This window comes from Borostomias antarcticus (assembly GCF_949987555.1).
Source record: "Borostomias antarcticus genome assembly, chromosome: 3".
Classification (NCBI taxonomy): Eukaryota; Metazoa; Chordata; class Actinopteri; order Stomiiformes; family Stomiidae; genus Borostomias; species Borostomias antarcticus.
In genome coordinates this window covers 7,484,431-7,507,694 of record NC_140236.1, presented here as the reverse complement: position 1 = coordinate 7,507,694, position 23,264 = coordinate 7,484,431, and the positions used below count along the sequence as shown (strand labels likewise).

Sequence of the window (23,264 nt, the reverse complement as noted above, 5' to 3'; positions counted from 1 at the left end):
TCATCCCTATCATCCCAACTCATCATCCCTCTCATCCCCCACAAGCACCATCTCAAGCCTGGGCTGCATTCCAGCAGCACGTGGAGGGGTTGTGGACCAGGGGCTAGGAGAGGAGGGGCTGTGCCCAGAGGAGAGAAGCCTGTCTGGGGCGACGAGGGCAGCGTGAGTCGGGCTCTCAGGGGCTGTCTGGGTCTAGGAGAGAGAATGAGAGAGAGAGAGAGAGAGAGAGAGAGAGAGAGAGACAGAGAGAGAGAGAGAGAGAGAGAGAGAGAGAGAGAGAGAGAGACGGAGGGCAAAAGAGATAAGTCCACTTCAGTAGACTCAGTGAAACCCTTCACCACAGACACAGCACTCACCCAGCAGAGCACTGTCTACCTTATCACTGACAGAGAGGGAGGGAGAGATAGACAGGAGGGAGGGAGGGAGGGAGGGAGGGAGGGAGGGAGGGAGGGAGGGAGGGAGGATGTAACAGATTTTTTTTTTCCAGAATGATACAACCGCTGATCTAACCGCTGGTCTGTGCCTCAGCGGAATTAAATATGGAAATGGTGTGATCTTGTGACAGTGATATCGGAGCTGAATCAAACAACTGAAGCATGGTTTTTCCTCAGTCTGAAGAGAATGTATAGAGGGAAGAAATCTTTACACTCAAGATATGTGTGTGTGTGTGTGTGTGTGTGTGTGTGTGTGTGTGTGTGTGTGTGTGTGTGTGTGTGTGTGTGTGTGTGATGTTTGTGTTTAGTGGCTGGGTCATAGTGACAGAGACAGATTGGGTGTCTGAGAGTGACAGATAGCCCACCAGCCTGCCCTCCACCCACTGATAGAGACTAAGAGCATGAAGCCATCACACACACACACACACGCACGCACGCACGCACACACACACACACACACACACACACACACACACACACACACACACACACACACACACTCTCTCTCTCGCTCACACAAACATACTGAACCCCCCCACACACACACACACAAAAACATGTACCCTTTGGCATCCAACCAGTCATGTAAAGAAATTCACTGAACAGAAAAAATACGTATGGATGAGGCTCTGTCTAGAGGTCCTGGGAAAATGGCAGATTCATCACTAATTTCAAACAAAGAAGATTAAGAGAAGACGGCTGAGGTATTTAGATGGACTACCCTATGGAGTAGGCTATACACTCTGTGTATGAGATATGAGAAAGAACGTGTGTGTGTGTGCATGTGTGTGTTTGATACCAAAGCAGTAAGAGGCCATTCCCCTGCAAATATGTCTCCCTTTTTCCTCTCCTCGTGTCTCATCTCTCCTCTCCTCTTCCTCGCGCTCATCCTTTCCTCGTGCCAATTCCCTCGAAAGTCAGGCCTATAAGCATTAGACTGTCAGTGTTAGTGTTAAACCGTGTGACAGTGCTCGGTTCATCATCGAGGCCACTTCCAGGGACAACTGGAAATGGTTAATGTTGCTTCCAGGGCTAAAGAGAGACGTTTGGGCGACGTTTGGCCGACGCCTGCTCTGCGTTCCCGGGCGACCTGACCAGAAGACCCTCGTGTCTCGCAGCCTTGGCTATTAGAAATGTTTGAGCATCCCTCTCGCCATGGCGATAAGATCAAGGCATTCCGGCGGCCAGAGCGGTCATTACCCTGCTCTCCAGACCATAATGTCCCACCATTAGAACTCCCGTCGCCACGGCAACGCAGCTGCGCCCGTTTAACTCGCTACACTAGCCAACTCTCTGGGTCACTGACATGCACTTACACACACACACAGACACACACACACATACACGTCGTCTGATACACGCACACACGCGCACACACACACACACACACACACACACGCACACACTGTATACAAACATAGGCTTATATCAAACAATGTTCACAAACACACATACACACACTGTGATATCCCACATGTACAGAACAATCCATGGAGATATGAGGGGTGAATGGCAAGATAAAGGAGAGATGAAGGACAGATGGGATAAGGGAGAATGGCGTGCATCGGATCAGATAGAGGATCACTGACTCTCTTCATTCTCTCTCTCTCTCTCTCTTTCACACACACACACACACACACACACGCACACACACACACACACACACACACACACACACACACACACACACACACACACCCTTATCGTCTCCACTGCCGCTGAGGGCCATGCCTGTTGTCGGGATTTGGCTCTCACTGGTGACAGCAGGTCTCTGTTGAGTGTCTGATGCAGACGGGGAAGGAGAGACACCGTCCTGCTAACGGCAGCCAGGACAGACAGACGATCAAGCGAGTCAGGATGGCTAGCCGATCAAGCTGATTAGTCATCACTCTCCCATTCTTGTTAAGCTGCAGTGCAAAATGCCACTCATGTAAGTCACACACTTATCATCAACACCACATACACACAAAAACATGTGTATGTTTGTGTTATCATCAACACACACACACGCACGCACACACACACACACAAACACTCGACCTGTGAATGAAAACCAAACTGTTAAAATGTAGTCAACAGCGCCACCCTGTGACGGAAGAGGTAGATCGCTTTGACGTTGTGAATTGAACACCCCTTATTATGAGAGGTGGAAGTATGCATGCATGATAATTGAAAAATAGAGGGATACATTATCAAATGATTTGAATAATTTAAAGCAAATTTGTTTAAATCAGTCTTGATATGAAAACAAATGTTTCATGAAAACAAATGTCTTACATTCGCCATTCATATCATTCACAACACAACTAAGTACACAATTGATCTCTATGGGCGCCCAAAGAGATCCATTATATGGTTAGTTGAGACTTAGCTGTGACATGAGCAACAAACACTAATATCTTAAGAGTGCACAGTCTGTCATAATGTTGATGAGGACCGTTGTATATGATTGTAATTAACCGTATAACAGGGCTTATGATAACTAAATACCAAACTATTCCTTTAAGGAAAGTGGCCTCACGGGTGGAAGTAATGTATTGATAAACATGGAGGTGCAGGTCATTCATTTGGACGTGCATCAACTGCATTGTTGCTTTAAGACTCCAAGACAACAATTAACAAATAGAAGCAGCACACTCTCAACTCCATAGGCTACTGCTGGTGCGGACTGAAGCTGGCTAGTGGCTGTTACCAGCATAAATTACCAAGTGAAGTTCTGCAGCAGTTTGGCACCAGCATACAACTTTAAGGCCACATACTCCATCCTCTATTGCTGGCGCCAGCTCAGTGAGTTGGACAGTGAAGATGAAGTGTAAGTAAATGTATTTGTATAGCAATTCTCACAGAGATAACTCACAAAGTGCTTCACACAGGTTAAAATGCATACAAAGAATCAATACCATTAAAACAGACAAATTGATTCGACAAACACCTGTCTATACAGAAGCGTCTAGCTGCTTCTTGAAAATGTCCAGAGAGGCCGCAGCTCCACAGAGGCCGCAGCCGAAGAGCATTCCACAATATAGGTGCCACAGACTCTGCATTGCAGTGCTTAAAACTACTAGTTTTTCAGAATGTGTAGTTTTACTTAATAAGAAAATGAATGTAATTGTGCAATTGTGTGTACGTATAATTGTTCAATAATTCAATGTGATCTGATATTTTTAAAAAAATCTTATAAAAAACGTGCTGTGTTTATATTTCTTTTACAAAGAAAAAATGCGATAAAACGACTACAGTAACAAGTAATGACGTCACCACGCAATGACATCCCAACGTCATTTAACAGCTGAGCAACACATCGACCTAGTGGTACCTGTTACAACTTCCCCCGAAAATTAGTTGATAACACGTCTCCTCTCCATTTTAGGTTTCGTTTCTTCCCAATGACCGCGTTTCCGAGGAATCGCACCGCCTCCTCTTCACCGCCTGTTATTGTTGACTTCCAGCTTCACATGTTGGTAGTGGTAGGTTACTGCAGCGGGTCAGATCAGCCATTCTTTTGCGAAATTAATCTGTTAGATTGACCGAAAAACATGAATGTTGCGGCTCGTCGCCAAGTTGGACTCGACTTCATTGAATACTTGGAGGAGTCAGATAAAAGATCCATTAAAGACAAAAGTCAACTTCGAGACATCTATAACAACGAATTCAGGAACAGGTAGGCGATAGTAACTTCTGATGAGGTCAAGTCACCCGACAGCCTATGCTGTCTATTTTTTTTCTGTTGTTACTCTAGTCTAGTTGAAGAATGCAGATTCACGTTAACGTTACTTCCTCCATGGCAAGGCAAGACAGACAAGGCAAGTTTATTTGTATAGCACATTTCAGCAACAAGTCAATTCAAAGTGCACATTAAACATTAAAAACACACCGTTACAGTAGTCGAGTCTACTGGAGATAAACAAGTTTTTCCACATCCTGCTGAGACATAATTCTTTAATCTTTTATATATTATTCAGGTGATATTAGGCTGACTTTGTAATTGTCTTAATGTGACTGATGAAATTCAGGTCTGAGTCCATGGGAGTAACGTTATTTGGCACTCTAATTTTGCTTTTAATGAGCTACTCGTTGTCTTTAGTAGCTTAGAGGATGATATGGGTCATGCAAATAATCTATGAAAACTGCTGTGATCTACAGGGATGGAGGACCCAGGGATCCAAACTTCGGTAGAGTCCTCTATGCTCTGAAGGCATCCTACAAAGCCAAGATTTACAATGGTCAAGTGCACTTCAATCCCAAGGTAAGCGCATCTTAAATCATGTGATCATCATCAAGCCCCCAATCTGGAAGATTTACCACTTGGCCTGCAGGTTTGGACATGATGACATGACATTTCTTGTCATGGTGAGCTGGTAGCTATGCTACTGCTGCTCAAGCAGAGCATTTTTAGATCCGAGATGGTAATAGTCTGGGTTTCATTTCCTTCCCCTTGTCAGCTGGGTTTCGTGACCACTGAGGGTGTTGTCAGAGACAGCTTTGGCCCCGGATAACCCGTCCCCAGTGGCAGATGTTTCCTGAAACCAGGATAAGAGGAGAGAATTGTTGATAGAAATTAGCCAATTGTTTGAAGAATGGCTAGTCTACACGGTACACCACCAGTCCCAATCTTTAAGATCTTTTGTTTTTAAGGGTAACCAATGTAACCCGAGACTAGAGAGGTGTCATGGATTCACTTTCACATTCCTTACTGGCTGTTATCTTATCTTCCTCATAGGGACAGATGTGAAATCACCTGATAGGTTAAGCAAACAGTGGCATGGAACCGGCAGGGCTTGTACACTCATTTCTGTCTGTCTGACTGAGCAGTGACCTACTGTACTCACTCAGCTGTGAGCGATACGGTCGTGTGTCAGTTCAGGAATAATGGAAATGAGAAAGAGACGTGCTTCCTCATTATTCCTCTCAGGCTGTGTTGACTGTGTTGGTTCCTCTTTGACCGCTGACTGTCACATGCTGGGGACGTGTCGGGCTATGGTCACTCACAGGGGTCGACTGTTAATCCTACATGTTCGCGTTGCCTTCTAATTCTTTGAATAGCAAGTATTCTACAACCCCTGGATGGACGACTTCCTCCCCAGATCTGTAAGTAACACTAATGTCGCTTCAGGGATTCTGGTCACTTGCACTGCAGCTTTACTGAAATTCACTAGCAAAAAAATCACTGGTGAAATAGTATATTACCGTAGCTAATCCACAATATAGGACCTGAATTTCAATTAATTTGGTGAATTGATACTATAAAATGGTATTCAGGGCTGTGTGCACTTTTCTAAATGTGGCCTGCTATGATATTGGTATCTGGTGTGAACCCTGAACCACTCAACAGATAGAAGTTATCTTGTGAAGAATATAGGTAAAAGTCCACAGAGTCTTAAAGTCAATGTAATGCTGTTTGTGTGTTTTTGTGCTCATGTAAACAGTCTGGAAAAGCCAGTGGAAGGATAGGAGACAGCTGGGTTGGGGCCGTGGGTCAGAAGGTCAACTCTGGGCGCCAGGGTGTCACAAGTAGGGCCTCTCCGGGGCGTCCAAAGACATCTCCCCAGGAGATGATATATAAGTTATGTGACATGATGGTAAAATTAAGACTTCAGATTGTGACTGACAGGCCAGTTGTGAACAAGCGCCCTTTCAAGGAGCCAATCTGCTTCACTAGGCCTTAAGATAGGAGTAGGGGTGGAGCAAGGATGCCTATTTAATGTCTTGAGTTAACCTTGAGACCTCGATTGTGAATGCGGTAGACCTGCTGTGCTCGCTGGATTCCACCAAGCGGGGGAGTAGGCTAGAAGACAGAGGCCTCATCTTCGCCCCACAGCTCCGACAGCAGAGACAGGGAGAGACAGGGACTGTTCCATGTGAGTTTTAAGTTCTGTCCAATAAATCATTGTTTGCCGCTTCCAATCCCGTGTTGGGGTGATTTTATCAATACTATCACAACAAGAAGGCTATCAACATCGTGGTTCATAATTAGATGGTGCTGCAACTTTATTAAGGCTTATACAAAATTACACAACGCAGAGCAACAGAAGAAGAAAAACGCCAAAAGCCAACACTTGTGTGAGCCCAACCCTGCACAGCTCAACAGATAGAAGTTATCTTGTGTGAGCCCAACCTTGCACAGCTCAACAGAAATAAGTTATATTGTGTGAGTCCAACCCTGCACAGCACAACAGATACAATGTATCTTGTGTGAACCCTGCACAGCTCAACAGGTAGAGTTATCTTGTGTGAACCCTGCACAGCTCAACAGGTAGAGTTATCTTGTGTGAACCCTGCACAGCTCAACAGATAGAAGTTATCTAGTGTGAACCCTGCACAGCTTAGCAGATGGAAGCTGCCTGAGTTCAGTTCTGTTAAACTGAGCAGCGTGTGATTTGATGTGATGTCCCATCACTCTATCCTGCCCACATCCTGGTTAAGAATTGGCCAACAATTGCTCTGTTTGAAGCAACTTACGCAGCGATGGGGAAGCAGTCTGAGAGAGAGAGAGAGAGAGAGAGAGAGAGAGGAAAGAAGAGATGGAGAGACATTCAGAAAGAGAGAGGGAGAAGACAAACGAGAGATGGACGTGGTGTAAAGCGAGTTCTAAGACGTCCTTATCTGTCCTTCTCTCTTTAGGTGAGGGTTGTCCCGCAGGACCAGTGGCGACGACACCCATCCCGGCCCCAGCTCCATCAGGAGCATCAGGGGCTGCCCAACGGCTTGCCTGTGCAGAATGGAGTGGGTCCAGCGCCCGGCCCCCCTGGTGGGGCAGTGTCAGGGGTGCGAGTCAGACGGCACCTAGCCCACCTCCTCCTTCAGAAACTGGAAGCTAACAAGTATGAGAACCGTGACCAGGGTCCAACAGTTAGGATTGCCCGACTGCCCGTGGCAAGTAAAACGCCATGTCGGGCTGGTAAATCAAGCAACTCACTTGTCCCATTGGGCAAGTAGTAAAAATAACACACAATTTGTATCATTTATTTTCAATCATCGTCATATCAAAGCTAATTTTCTCTCTGGCACATACTGTAGCACAGCCCCCTATCCTGGCACTCTGTGCTGCGTGGCACTGAGTCAGACATCTTTCAGAAGGCGGTGGCGCAGGCGAGTGCTCAAGCGGGAGTTTAGTTGGGGGGCGTTACGAGAATGTGGGCAAAACTCCAACTATGTGCAGTTTGCCGAAAGTTTGAGAGCAGGGCGGATAAAACGGTAGTTCTTCAAATCAAAAAGTCTTTGTTATTTGATAACCGCTACTAAATGAAACTATTTGTGCAGGGGCAAGTAAAAATGGACTTTGGACAAGTAGAGTTCTAAAAAATTGTATTGGATTGGATGGGTGTAAGCCTGCTCTCCTGTGCACAGCTGTTACCCATCTAGTCGTGTGAGATCAGTGTTTTGATGGAAGGAAGGAAATTGTACCATCCTCAGTACTAACCCAAGTCTTCTCACCCGTGCCCTTTGACCCTAGGGCTGAGTATATCTCAGGCAAATTCGGGATCACCATCACAACGGATCACGATGAGGAGGAGGGGAAAATTCGCTACTCTGTCGACAGAGTGAGAGAGGTAAAGGTCCATGTGTTTTTGCAAAACCCCGATGATCCAACAGCTGGCGTCCATTGAGATGCTGTCTGGCCACTCGTGTGCCTGTTGTGTAGTCACTCAAAGAGGAGTAGCTCATGCCTGTGTTGACTTTCGTTGTCTTTTATTATTGTCCTTCTTAAGCTCTGCGTTGTGTTTTTATTTCAATAAAAGACGGCCCCCAATCTCACACAATACCACACAGTCCAGTGTCCCTTTTCCTGGTGTATTCCAAATGCATCTCTCCAACACGGGATTTGAGCGACAATCAAAAGCTGTTTAATTACAGAAGGTTTAACATACAAAAGACGATGGCATATAGTCTAATGTACAGCTGACCTGTCTGTATGCTGTCCGGACTCAAATCAAAGCATATGTTCCACACACCCCTTCTTCCTTCTAGACAAAACTGTCTCTGGTCTCGAAATACGGCCTTGCAACCAAGATAGGCTACGCCGCCTTGGCACCCAAGTATCTAAACAGTTGGTGTTTTTGCACCGCTGAGAGAATGTCACCCTTGGCCTAGGTAGCATGTAAATCTATCGAGAGGTAGACATGTCCCTTGCCTAGAACCCTCCCTGGGTATCATAGTGACCCCCTGCCGTGACCTCCTTTTCCAGGAACCCTCGGACAGCCACACAGGAGCTACATACACATAATTAGAAACAGCTTACACAGTATCCAGGTTGACATTTCTCTGATAATGGCCAGTTTCATCACCTGCCTCGTCCTCCCAGGTGTACGCCGTGCGTCTGTGTGTGAAGAACGGCGGCAAGGACCCGGTCCTGTTCACCTTCTACTGTGCGCTACACTGGATGAGCTGCTTCAACTGGACAGACCAGCACAGAGTGACCCGGGGCAACCCTCTCCAACTCCTACCAGGTAAAGCGGCCTGGTACACAAAGTAGATCCTCTCGTCGCGGGCTTGAACACAACAGTGGAGTGGGATATGATGTAAACCAAAGGCAGGAAACCTGTTTTGGCGGCATTTTTTATGTATGAATTCACCCTCTTTAAATGTGTTGGCTGTGCGGTGAGCGGTGAGCTGAGCGTGTTGCCCCTGGGTGGCGCAGTAGCCCAGTCGGGTGGAGAATGTTCCGTCTCCGTAGAAAAACAATGGCTCAGCCAGCGCTTGGTGTTTCTTTTTATCAAGTGTAGTAGGTCTAAAGACACACACACACACACATATAGGCTAGAGGGCGGTTCAGCACTCTCAAAGCCATCTTCTCTGAGCTAAATTCAAGTAGCAAGGCTAGACATTCATTGTCTAGATAGACAAAGCAGATGGCCCCAGGCTCACGGCACTTGACTCACAAGTCCTCCGACCTCGATCGGCATCTCACGAGTGCTCACAACACAACACAACCCTCTCCTCTCCCCGTCGTCCTCCAGAGGCCAAATATGACATCGAGTTGCAGTTCAGCCCCATCGGGGTCGGCTTCTACCCCGCCACCCTGGCCTTTGAGTTCAAGCAGGACGCGCCCTCCGTTGCCTTCCACATGGTCCGCTTCCTAGAGTTCCAGGCGGTGACGTCGCTGGCCAAGGAGCTGGCCCCCACGGCCCCCTACAGACCCCGCGCCATCGCCGCCGTCACCATCCTGCCCTGCATCATGAAGAACGGAGATCCTCCCGAAAGGTCGGTCTCTCTCGGTACACCCCTGACACACACACACACACAAACACACACCCCTCCGATACAGGTCTAAACAGCCTGCTCGCGCACGTGTGCGCATTTGACCATGTAGTCACCTGGTTCACCAACATCAAATCCAGCACAGGCAGTACTAGTCCTATTGTCTCCTCTTTAAAGTGACAGAACACCTGGACAGTTTTGTCTCTGTTTCTGTGGCCAAGGTGTCGAGGCTAAGCCTTATTAAACACCCATGAAGAAGGTATTGAGTCTTGTCTCTCTTCTGCTCTCCTCCAGTATGGGGACGCAGCAACTGCAGTCGGTGGTTAAGCTGATGGATTATAAGGTGCCTCCTTATGTGAAAGGCCTGGTCAACGTCCTGAAAAGCGAATCCCCTTCTCTCACCTACAAGCCTGTAGAAGAGATACAGTCTGCTAAGTAAGTATGCTGGTATCCATCCAGCCATCCGTCAGTCAGTCCATCTGACTGACGATGTCACATCACTCTATCCGTCCGTCTATCTATTCATCCATCCATCCATTCACTCACCCACCCATCAACCCACCCTTCATCCCTCCATCCATCCCTTAATGCATCCATCCATCCATTCACCCATCAACCCACCCTTCATCCATCCATCCATCCATCCATCCATCCATCCCTTAATGCATCCATCCATCTATTCACCCATCAACCCACCCTTCGTCCATCCATCCATACCTTAATGCATCCATCCATTCATTCACTCACCCACCCATCAACCCACCCTTCATCCATCCATCCATCCATCCATCCATCCATCCATCCATCCATCCATCCATCCATCCCTTAATGCATCCATCCATCTATTCACCCATCAACCCACCCTTCGTCCATCCATCCATACCTTAATGCATCCATCCATTCATTCACTCACCCACCCATCAACCCACCCTTCATCCATCCATCCATCCATCCATCCATCCATCCATCCATCCATCCATCCATCCATCCATCCATCCATCCATCCATCCATCCATCCATCCATCCATCCATCCCTCACAATATTAGGGACTTTAAACAGTGACGGTTTGGGGACGGCTACGGCATCCGCGAACATTCCAACGCGTTGCCGCAGCGGTGGAAATCCATTTCCACTAAGCAACGTTAGCTGGAGTGGCAACGTTAGAGGGCGACGATGACATGTCTGTAGACAAACAAGAAAATCTATATAATTTGTGGGTATATCTAACAAATACACTTAGAATCATTAGGCTACTACTAGTAGAACATAGTCTGAACAGAGTTACTGTCTAAAATACAATAGAACTCGATATTTACATGGAAATGCTTAGACATTTTAGGGACTACACCGAGTCAGTTGTTTGTTCCCCCGTAGTAGACAGTCGGGCTGCAACGGCACAGAATTCTAACAGAATCGGGGACGTGCAAAAGTAATTCTCGAACGCCGTAGCCGTCCCTCAAACCGTCGCTGCTTAAAGTCCCTATTATCTCACACACTGATACAGGAGAAACCACACAAGAATCTTCAAGAGTATGTGTCAAGATGACAGCTTACTGGCACAAGATTGCCGTCACGCCATTAATGAGATGAGGACCCAACCATACAGGTCTGGGCAGATACATGCTCTCCGGTTGCCAAACATGCTCTCAGGTTGCCAAACAGAAGAGTGTCACCAGGCCAGCTGCCTGTCCCAACTCGTGATTAGTGTACTGTAGCTTGTGACTCATGTACTTTGCATAGCTGTTTGCCACTCAGCCGTCTGCATCGTAGCACCTGGAACTGTGCCTAGTTGCACATCAACCCTTATGTACTAAACACCGTGCTCACATGTTTGACTAGGTGGTTTCCGTTAACCCACTTCCTCTCTCTTTCTTCCCTCTCTCCTCCTCTCTTCTCTCTCCCCTCCTCCTCTCTCCCCATCCCTCCCCCCATCTCTCCCAGGATGGTGCTGGAGAGTGCTCTGAGCAGAGAGAACTACTCTCAGAGGTTCAAGGTGCTGCTCTACCTGGAGGAGCTCCAGATGGAGGTGGACATGAAAAAGTACAACATGCAGAACAAGCCCATGGTCAGGGACAGGAGCAACAAGAATCTTCTGGTTCTGGAGGTGAACGCGCGCACGCACACACACACACACACACACACACACACACACACACACACACACACACACACACACAAGCACGCACATATGCATAATACTCACCCACACTAGCATGGACACACACCAGATACACATTTATGCTGCTCTAAGGTTTCTGACATCATCTCTCTTTCTCTCTGTCACACACACACACTCACACACACACACACACACACACACACACGCAGGTGCCTGGTGTGTCAGAGAAGAGGCCTTCAGTGCTGAGGGGGGACGCCCTGATAGTGACCAAGGTGGCCGACACCGTAGGCAGTGAGGGAATGTTGGTGAAGTACCGAGGCCTCGTCCACCGCGTGGAGCTGGAGCAGGTCAAACTGAGCTTCCACAAAAAGTAAGTTCCAGAAAGCGAGTTACCCTGCTTACTCTTCAGAACATTTTTGAGAAAACCCTTATTACATTTGAGTAAAATTTTTTCCCAAACCAATCATATTCAATTTTTATTCTCAATTAATGAATAGATCAATGTCAATTTTTTTTTCAGAGTTAGATGGTAATCTCAAAGCCACTTGCTTTGTGTTTTCTTGCCTATATCCATTGATGGTGCTGATCTTAAGCTAAGAAAACATTTCAGATTTCACAGAGTTCTCCGTGTTTGTGTTCTGTGACTCCAGTTTGCTGGCCTCCTTCTTCGATGGGATGAAGTTCAACGTTGAGTTCACAGTGAACCGTCTTACCACTCGCCTCCAGCAGAGGGCAGTAGAGCTGGCCTCAAAATACAAGCTGGGGGAGGTGCTGTTTCCCTCTGGGGTGAACTCCACCCAGCAGCCCCAGCTCTCTCCCCTCATGTAAGCCTCGCTACTCCTCTACCTCTACCGGGGCTGTGTCTCAGTAGTGTAGAGAGGCTTCTTCTCCTCACAGGATCACCTACTGTTGTGTTTTTGTATTTAGAAATGCAGTGTAATATGACAACAATAGTACTTTCATGTATCCTTGCTTGGTCAAGTCGCAAGAGGGAAACGGGGAGCAGAAAAACAAACTAGACTATCGAGATGCGTTACATTTTATATTAACATTAAAGGAGTAGTAAAGGGAAAATGCATGTTTAGCCCTGTTTTAAGGTTACTTATGATCATATACAATGGTTCAGATCAAAATGTTGACAAAACTAGCACTTTTGAGAAAGTCTGATAATTGCTCTACCACCGTTTAGGTCATACAATGGATGTAAAAAAAATGTTAAACTCGATTTCAAAGACAAGAAGCTCTCCGAGGGGGTAATTGGTGTCCGTTGGTGTTCTGACATCAAATTCGCCGCAAAGTATGAATCCTGTAGGGTTTTATTGATAATTTTATGAAATCCATTGACTTGTATTGAAGCGACCGTAGATGTGTAGATCAATCCGCAGAGGGGATTCAGGAAGCGGAACTACTTACGGTAGCTATTGTTATTGTTTATGTTGCTAGGCTACCTAGTATGTATGTGCTGCGACTAAATAGTTATATGCTAAATATTTAAAAAAGCCTTTCCAGATGAACTAGAATCTTACTTTATGGCGAATTATATGTCAGAACGCCAACTAACACCTCGGTGAGTTTCTTGTCTTTGAAATTGAGAGTTTAACATGTTTTTTGAATGATTTTTCAAGGTGCCCCCCACATCCATTATATGAACAAAACGGTGGTAGAGCAATTATCAGACTTTCTCAAAAGTGCTAGTTTTGTCAACGTTTTGATCTGATCTGGTATATGATCATAAGTAACCCTTTACTACTCCTTTAAACTCAAACCCTGTACCTGACCCTTTCCTCCGCCTATGCAGTCTGTTTGACAGAAAGCTGAAGGACAATCCAGAGCAGTACCAGGCAGTTCAGAACATCGTAGCGGGTTCATCCAGACCGGCCCCGTACCTGGTGTTTGGCCCACCTGGGACAGGTAAGACGAACGTGTGTGTGTGTGTTTGTGTGTGTGTTTGTGTGTGTGTGTGTGTGTGTGTGTGTGTGTGTGTCTGTGTGTGTATCGTTAATGCACACATACATATGTATGGGTATTGGACAACTGTGTGCATGTGTTGTATGTGCACATTGTGTGTGTGTGTGTGTGTGCGCACGCGTGTGAGTTTGCATTTGTGTGTAGTCCTTTGCACATTTGTGTGTACGCCTATTTGTCATTGGGTAATTTGCATCTCATTTGCATAACGGGGTTGTCAACAGAACACTGAACTACTGAACCACCATGCTCTCCAGTAGTTTGATCAGCCGGACGTGAGAGCAGGGAGACACATTGACACACGTTATTACCCCATACAAAGATCCAGAGCATGATGTAAACAAAAACAAGATCGACAAAGAAAGTAGAAGCGTGTTCCTGGAAGACATCCAGGAAGTTTTTGGCTTGCGGGGTGTGAAAACGTGGTCCAGGACCTGGAAGAGGTGGTCAAGGAATCCTTGCTCCTCCTTTTTGGGAAAACCCACATTCACTAAGTTTGAAATGTTATTCCCAGCAGGGTGTACTCATAAACAATGACCAGAAAGTTGGCGTGATACACCTAAATAACCAAAGACAAAACAACACAGAAATATGCTGCCTAATGGAATATCAGACAGTATCCGAGCTGAAGGTCCCATATAGACAGTAGCTTACTTGGACAGAGGTCAACTCCCTCTCTATGCCAGCTTTGTGGCCTGGGGCCTCATAGTAGCTCACCAGGCGGTTGAATGCAGTGCTGATGAAACTGACAATCCTGACCAATCAGAGAGACTGAGATAATCATTGAGTTGGTGCGAGAACGGCCATGTATACATATTCCCTGTGGCTCCCAGTCTGAGACGCTTGGTTAGGTCTACTAACCGCCTGGTTGAGGGTGACCAGCCCACACAGGACCATCTTTCCTGCCACTGTCAGGTAGTTTTTTAGTGTCTTGGTTCAGGAGGGACTGTGGAAAATATGAGCTCAAATCAGACATCTAGACTCATGTACATGGACAGAATACATAAGAGGCACATTTGTACATAAAGTGAACTCGCATCAAATGCCTTGCGAAGGGCGGACATTTTAGCACTCAAGCCCTGGAATCCCTTTTTCTACAGCCTAGGCACGGCAGAGTACATATATGAGCAATCTCTACTGCCCTCTAGTGCTGGTATGCAATGCTATTGGCGACTCCGGATCGGTCTAAATATCATGCTATGAACGGACACGTCACATATATTGTAGAAGCGACTACACTTAAGTTGTATTCATAGTTTTTGTCAATATTTTATTCATAGTTTTTGTCATTTTGCTTAAAAAAGGCTGAAGAGGACATTCATTAACCTTTATTTAGGAAACTCAACCAGGGACCATTTAAAATTTGCAGTGACAACAATACAAAATACATCAAATTCTTTCATAGCATATAAAACAAGACATGGAAGTGTCAGTTCATTCAATGCAGTAGAGAAGGAAAAAGCAGTCCTACCAAATTGCCGTGACTCGTTACAATGAGGTACCAGGTGTGTGTGTACATACAGTATATGCATGTACTGTATTCATCGCCAGGTAAAACGGTGACTGTGGTGGAGGCCATCAAGCAGCTGGAGAAGACCCAGAGCTCCGTCCACATCCTGGCCTGTGCTCCGTCCAATAGCGCTGTCGATCTGCTGTGTAAGAAGATTGTAGAACACGTGAACAAGAGGAATGTGTTCCGGATGTACGCCAGCAGCTTTAACCCTCGAGACGTGCCTGACGAATTACTGGTCAGTTCCTTTCTCTTCTCTAATCCCTTATTGGCTGATATTGTTCATGATCATAGTCAGTTCTTTCTGGTTTGGATGGATGCTGTTGATTGTGACTCACTGGATTCTATAGGTTATAATATCAGAGTTTCCTTCTGTGATTTGTGTTTGGGCTACAACTTAAAATGTAATTTGTGTGTGTGTGTGTGCGTGCGTGTGTGCTTGTGCATGTGTACAGGACTGCTGCAATCTGGATGATGACGGGGAATGCTTTGTATTCCCCTCTGTAAATGAACTAATGGAGTACAAGATCATGGTCACCACCCTGCTAACAGCCGGAAGGTAGGCTAACACTAACCACTAAGGCATTTACACAGAGCATTTCCCTAACCATTAATGCTAACGGCTATTTGCGTTGTGTATGTTCGCAACCGTAGTGCTAAATGCTATTAGCTGGACACTGTTGGGCAGATGTACTTCCCTAGCCTGGATGCTAACCGTCTGTGTGTGTTCAGGCTAGTGACCGGGGGAGTCCCTCAGGGATTCTACACCCACGTGTTTGTGGACGAAGCAGGCCACGCGGTGGAGACAGAGTGTATCATCCCCCTGGCAGGTAAGACCGGTAGAAGGTTGACACTTAATCATTTGCTTTTCGATTTGATTTTTTGGAACATGAGACTAATTCATGAGACAAAACCGTATAGACATTTGGCAAAAAATTGACCTATGTGACGGGACGCTTGTTACAGTAGCCTAATTATGTCACTTGAGAAGGCAGCAAATGCCAAGCTCACTGAAAACAACAGAAGCTGAATTTAAATTACCTTGAAAGTTTTTATTTTAGTTGTAGTGGTCGTGTAATCAATTTATAAACATCCCCTTTTAATTGACAGCAGTTACAATTGCTGTAACCCCCCCCCCCACACACACACACACAATTCTGAGTAAATACAAGATGGATGGCAATATTTTCTAACCTAACTTAAATGTATGTGTATATGTATGTATGTGAATTGAATGTTCATTATCTGGTGCCGTTTCAAGAATGAGAGAATTAAGGGAGAGCGAGGGACTGCTGGTGAAGCATGTTGAGGCAGATGTGAGATGCCAGTGGAGCTGAAGCTTGAGACAGCTATGGACATTAAGGGTGCAGCATTTCCATTGTCAGATTTCTTTAAGGAGGTCGACACACCAGGACATGCTAAATGCATTCTTTGTGCGGTAACGGTAACGGTAGTAAGGGCCCTTTTGGCTCACTGTCAGAATGCCACAAGGAGAGAGTCTGCAATATTTGATCAACTCGCAGTATTAGTGTGCTACAGGTTTACGTAAGCGAGACACCAACAACGGGAGCAAAAGAGACTCCAGCACCCGAAAAGATAAGGGAGGAAATAAAAATGCCAGTAACTCTCATTGACTGTGTGAAGAATCCCTATTTCCCCACGCTACTTTTTTTTTGTTTTTTAATTGAAGATTGAATTTTAAAGGTGTGTGTGTCTGTGTGTCTCTGGGGTGCGTGTCCTGTGTGTTTTGTCCTGCATGTGTCTTGCATGTCTGTCTGTCTGTGTGTGTGTGTGTGTGTGTGTGTGTGTGTGTGTGTGTGTGTGTACGTATGTGTGTGTTTGTGTGTGTGTGTGTGTGTGTGTGTGTGTGTGTTTCTGTCTGACTACGTATGTGTGTGTTTCTGTATGTGTGCGTGTGTGTGTTTCTGTGTCTGACTGTGTGTGTGTGTGTGTGTGTGTGTGTGTGTGTGTGTGTGTGTGTGTGTGTGTGTGTGTGTGTGTGTGTGTGCGCGTGTGCGCGTGTGCGCGCGACTCCCAAACACAGGGCTGCTCCAGCCAGAGTCCGGTCAGGTGGTGCTGGCAGGAGATCCTAAGCAGTTAGGACCCATCATCAGATCCCCCCTGGCCATCAAATACGGGATGGGTGGGTACCGTCTGTACAGAGCACACAGTTTCTCCTACTACCCATAGGCCACTGGGGTCACACTCACTCCTCAGCTGAAAATACTGCAGACAACTGTCTGAGATGAGATGCAGATTCAGAGACGTTCTGTTTTTGGGCCCCTCCCGGTCGGTATGCAGGCCTGTCCCTGCTGGAGAGGCTGATGAACGACGTGCCCCTGTACCAGAAGGATGACGGAACGTTCAACAACCGCTACGTCACCAAACTGCTGTGCAACTACAGGTGCCCGGAGGTTTAGTGGCTTTTTGTGGGTTTGGTATCCCTCACTCCCCTCTGAACCACTCCCCCCCCTTTCTCGCTGTCTCTCTTTCTCTACTGTACCTCTTTCTCTACCTCTGTCTCTCTCTCCCTCTCTTTCTCTCTCTACCTCTCTCTCTCTCTCCTTCTCTCTCTCTACCTCCCTCCTCTCTCTCTCAGGTCTCATCCTGCTATACTGAAGATTCCCAATGAGCTCTTCTATGATGGAGAGCTCAAAACATTAGCAGACAAGATGATAATCAACTCCTACTGCTCCTGGGAATACTTGCCCAAGAAGGTACACACACACACACACACACACACACACACTCTCTCTCTCTCTCTCTCTCTCTCTCTCTCTCTCTCTCTCATGATTCATTTGTTTGCTCACACATACAAACACAAGAATACCTGTCACAAGAAGGTAGTGCAGAACACACATGAACACAGTCATAGACAAGCGTGCGCGCGTACACAAACAAGCGTGCACACACACACACCCCTAATGTGACACTGTCCCCTCATCAGGATTTCCCGATCATCTTCCACGGGGTGACGGGTCGTGACGAGCGCGAGGCCAATAGCCCCTCCTTCTTCAACATTGCGGAGGTGGAGGTGCTGATGGACTACCTGAAGAAGCTCCTGCAGAACCAGGGCAAGAAGGGCTTGGGCACCTGCGCACCCAAGGACATCGGCATCATCGCCCCCTACAGGAAACAGGTGGGAACCACACACAAAGCAGGGCCAGCCCAGTCGTTGCTAGTAGGGATGTGCGCAGATAGTCATTTATCCAATTATAAGGCGCAGATTCTGCTAGTCGTTTAGGAAATACTAGTCGGCTAAACTAATAATAGAATTTAATAAAAATAAAAATAATTAAAGTCACCTCATTCACAGTAGCCTACTCAGGCGTATAAGTGTATAGTTATTGAGGATGGGCAATAATCCAAGGCAAGCGCGTGAATTGGAGTTCAGTCATATGCATGCTCCCATTCTTCTTCATCGTGTGGGTTAGTTGGTGCGGTCCTCTCCCCCCCAGGCTCGGGGCCGGGGGGCTATCCTTTTACCGCCTGAGCCTGAGTGAGGGGGTCACCCGGGCTATATATCCGGACACACCTCCAGGAGCCACTTTACCATTACGTCAGCCATAACCATCAGGCCACGCATTCCGTTGGGTGTATATATCGCACAGTCCTGGATGACGTGGTCTGCGGTTTGTTCCTTGGCGCCACACTCGCTCGCCGCACAGGATGCCAAGACCCATCTGTGCATTGATGAGCGGAAGCGTCCGACGCCGGTCCTGAGACGGTTAAGCCTCACCCACGCCGGTCTGAGTAAGAGTAGTAGTATCCTAGTTGGGGAAGGTCCGGCGACCGGGATGAAATCACGGAGTCTGGAGGTGTTCGGCTCCCACTCCGCACGCCAGGTGTAGTCCGCCCAACCTGCCTCACTGATGTTAAGATCTCTGCATTGCTGCAGGAGTTCCCGTGCGGCAGGCACAAAAGGGTGTCTCGACTTGAGATGCCGGAGGGGTCCGCTGTTGCAGTGAGCCTGTCGTGGAGCAGGTAGTTAGGCTCCACGGCCCGGCAGGCGAGATGTGCCGTGGTTCCTGTGCTGCGGAGGCTGGGAAGTTGTCCACAGGACTGGGATGCAGGCATCCTGTCACGATGCTCAAGGCTTCCTTGATAGGCGGGTCGATGAGGCGGGTGTGAGCGCTGCGACACCACACCGGTGCGCAATATTCACTGGTCGAGTAGACCAGGGCTAGCACTGCCGTACACAATGTTTTTGCGCTGCCACCCCAGCCCGATCGAACCAGTCGCCTCATCAACGCCACATGAGCTGTTAACTTCTTACGCAGTGACTCGAGGTGTCGGCGGAACGTGAGCGACCTGTCCAATGTCACGCCGAGATAGGTTGGTTCGGCACAGCATGGCAGGAGTGTTCCAGCGATGTGTATTCGGAGCTCACGTTTGGCTTCTTTGTTGTTAAGGTGGAAGGCTGCCGACACGGTCTGTGCCTCGCTGAGCTTCAATCTCCATTTCCGGAGGCATGCTGCTAATGTCTGCATGTCCTGGCTCAGGGTCTCCTCTACGGCCTGCCTGTCTCCAGCGGAGTACACCAGCGCAAGTTCATCTGCGTAGGCATACTTCCTGGAGACTGTGTTCGGCAGGTCGTAGGTGTAGATGTTAAAAAGGAGGGGGGCCAGGACAGATCCCTGGGGGACGCCGTTCTTAAGGCGTCGCAACCTTCTTCGCTGTCCGCTACCGGTGGTGAGGGTAAAGCTGCGGTTTCGGACAAGCTCCATGATCACGCTGACCATGTGCCTGTCCGGCAGCAGGCAGAGCAGCTTGCAGGTGAGGCTGCAGTGCCATATGGTATCGTAGGCGGCCGTCAGGTCTATAAAGGCGCTCCGGCCTTCTTTTTGGTTCTTTTTAGCTGTCCTCAAGTCCTCAATCTTGACTTAATCTACGGTCGATCTCCCACGTCAGAACTCGGCCTGCTCCTGTGGGAGCTGCGGGTCGATTATTGCTCCCATTGTTGCTCTTTCACAAACTGATGGCTATATTTGCATACATGTTGATGTGAACAGACTTTAGTGGCAAACCCCTGACCTAGTTACCGTATGTTAAATTAGGCTACTAGAGAGAGGGAGAGAGAGCGGTTCCAATCCTTACTACAGCGTTATAGTAGTACTGTACTGTACATAGTCGTGCAGGTATGATATGATGGCAGCTAATATATGATATTGTTCAAACTAAATCATCCCAGCGCATGTGAGCGGAGTGGGTGGATCTTCAGTGGAGCGCGGAGCGTGTTTTCAAAAAGTCGTAGTGATCAGCATTCTGTTATGTGTGCACAATAGCCCATCTATTCAAATGTGTTTACTGTTCATGTGTGCATCTCCCTAGGTGGAGAAAATCCGCATAGCCATCAGGTTGGTGGAGAAAGAGCTCAGAGTGATGAACATCAAAGACTTGAAGGTATGGAGATTGGGCTGAACTGATTGCAACAGTTATTATGGAGTTCTAATGGCTGTCATGGTGTTCAGCTTTGTGTGTGTGTGCGTTTGTGTGTGCGTGCGCATGTCTAGGTGGGTTCAGTGGAGGAGTTCCAGGGACAGGAGAGGAAGATCATCCTGGTGTCCACAGTTCGCAGCACCCTCAAATACGTCAGGATTGACCAACAGTTCACCCTTGGCTTTGTCAAGAATGAGAAGGTTTGCACACACACTTCTACACACACAAACGCACATAGAGATGTAACAGTATGAACATTTCACATCACGATTATAATATATTATTATCCAAAGTTCTTCACTGTACCTCAAATCGGAGAACTGAATTTTCAATCACTACCCCTCCAAATGGGAGTAAGCATATTTCTTGCATCTAACAATATGTTAATATGTACTGCTATGCTATCTGAAGTGAAGAATCTGAAAAGTGAATACTAATGGTAGGAAACCAAATGCTTTTGAATGGTATTCAAATGATATTTGGTATATATTATGCAGATACTGTCATCTGCATGAAATCAAAAATCAATACACTCATGTAGTGTACAGTCATCAATAGTTATCAAGAAGCCAACCATCAATTGAGTAGAGTAAACTTTATTAACCTACAGATAAACACTCAATACAGCCAAAAGGAGAAACCAAAACACAGCTCAAACATAAAATAGAACACTCCAAAAAATAGAACACTCCAAAAAATGTATGTATCAAAAAACATCCTGAGAGGTGGACCTGGCTCCCGGCCTAATATCCAAATACTGTACATCCACGTACATACACTAACTCTGTCTCTCACTCACACACACACACACAAAGTTGACCCACAACATCTCCCTCAACAGAGGTTCAACGTGGCGATGACACGAGCCAAGGCCCTGCTCATCGTGGTGGGAAACCCCTTAGTGCTGAGGGGAGATGCCACCTGGGGCCGGTGAGTGGCACAACTAAAGACTGGAGGACAAATAAATACAAAATAAATAATAGATTTTAGAATTGAATTATTCTGGCTGTAACTGTTGGCTAGCAGCAGCAGCTCTCTCTCAACGTTTTCCTGGATCTCCAGCTGCATTACACGCCCCTGTGTGTCTGTCTAACATCCCTCTCTCTCTGTCTCTCCCCTGTAGCTTCATTAAGTACTGTGAGGGGACCGGCTACACTGGTTATGACTTCTCCAACGCAGAGTCAGAGGATGACATGGTGGAGAGACTGGCCGCTCTCCAGCTTGAGGCTGAGCCTCAAGGTGACACACACACACACACTCACACACACACACACCCACTCTCTCTCTCTCTCTCTCTCTCTCTCTCTCACGCAGACACACACAATCTACCTCTTCTATTTCAGTAGTTTTATGGGGACAGCTATTTTAACGGTTTCTTGTTAATTTCTTCCCCTCTCTCTGAAACATTTCTCTCTCTGTCCTTCTCTCTCTCCCCCCCTCTCTCTGAAACATTGCCCTCTAGTCAAGACAGAGGAGAGTGTCATTCAGCAGCAGTTGGACCCGGAGTGGAGAAATGAGCGGTGAGGCACCGTTCCAATATTTCATACATTCCTTACTTCACAGTTGATACTCTATGTGAAGCAAGTAAGGAAGGAATTATGTGTCTTTGTAGTATTTGAACAGGACCTCAGACTCCAAGCTGAGCTGGAAGTGACCCAAGACTAAACTCGACCAAGCTCCTCTTCTGCTACTTCCACCAACCCATCACTAGAGCACTGAAGACGTCACCGATCAGGGATCCATCTTACCTTCCGATAGCCAGGAGCACCAGTGAAATCAATCAATTGTGACTGCTGGCAACATCCATGATATCGATCTGTAATCTCATCTAGATATACAAATGCATTGAAACAATCTATTTTTCTGACACACCTATGGAAATTTTAAACATCAATCATTCATTCAGTGGAGTTATCATGACATTGCCTGTAATGTGTAGTCTCATCATTCCTGTTGTTCATTTCTTTCTCATGAACTGATGCATGTCAAGGGGCTTCAACCCACATCATTGTTTTACCATCTGCTAGAGAAATCCTGACCACTCTCTCTTCCCTACATCCTGTTGTTTCGTATACGCTGTCACACAGCTCTTCACATCTCAGCCCAAGTGCCTTTCAGAGACAATCAAAGCCCCTCAAAGAGAGAAGCACTAAGACACAATGGACATGTCAACGCTGCTGAATCAATGTTTCTATGATTAAATGGAAGCCAAACTTCCTGTTTAAGCAGTTGTCTAATTCTTCATGTTTTATGTTCTACAATGAGGCTCTGCCACTCATAAGTGCTAAAGTTCTTTTCATGTTGTTTTTTTCTCTTTCTTTTCCTGGGCATACAGAGGAGCAAACAGACGTTTGGGAAGCTTCATCAGTAGGCCTGTGTCTAGAAGTTCTGCTGGCAGCAGAAGCTGGAAGTGGCAGCTACTTAAGCTATAGACAATCTGTGCACAATACAATTTGTGAGTAACAATTGGTAACAAAGGACAGTTGCATTACTAGTACTCGTTTTCTGAGTGCGAGCCAGACCGCCATCTTCTTCAAATATTTCCCTTTGGGTTATATGCACCATTTTAAGAGATACCGGTTGAGGGATGGTAACTAT

The 23,264-nt window shown here is 46.8% G+C and overlaps 1 protein-coding gene across 1 annotated transcript; it reads left to right on the top strand.

Moving 5' to 3' along the window:
- The first annotated feature begins 3,847 nt into the window (after positions 1-3,847).
- LOC311307536 (putative helicase mov-10-B.1) lies at positions 3,848-22,988 on the top strand. Its single transcript, XM_084436353.1, has 24 exons — positions 3,848-4,095; positions 4,578-4,680; positions 7,056-7,255; positions 7,888-7,984; positions 8,737-8,881; positions 9,392-9,635; positions 9,927-10,067; positions 11,575-11,737; positions 11,962-12,122; positions 12,403-12,576; positions 13,551-13,663; positions 15,269-15,465; positions 15,683-15,786; positions 15,960-16,057; positions 17,272-17,370; positions 17,529-17,631; positions 17,827-17,944; positions 18,175-18,366; positions 20,559-20,630; positions 20,741-20,866; positions 21,508-21,596; positions 21,790-21,905; positions 22,129-22,186; positions 22,279-22,988. The coding sequence occupies exons 1-24, from the start codon at positions 3,971-3,973 to the stop codon at positions 22,283-22,285; spliced, it is 3,045 nt and encodes a 1,014-aa protein (XP_084292479.1). The 5' UTR covers positions 3,848-3,970; the 3' UTR covers positions 22,286-22,988.
- Positions 22,989-23,264: the final 276 nt, after the last annotated feature.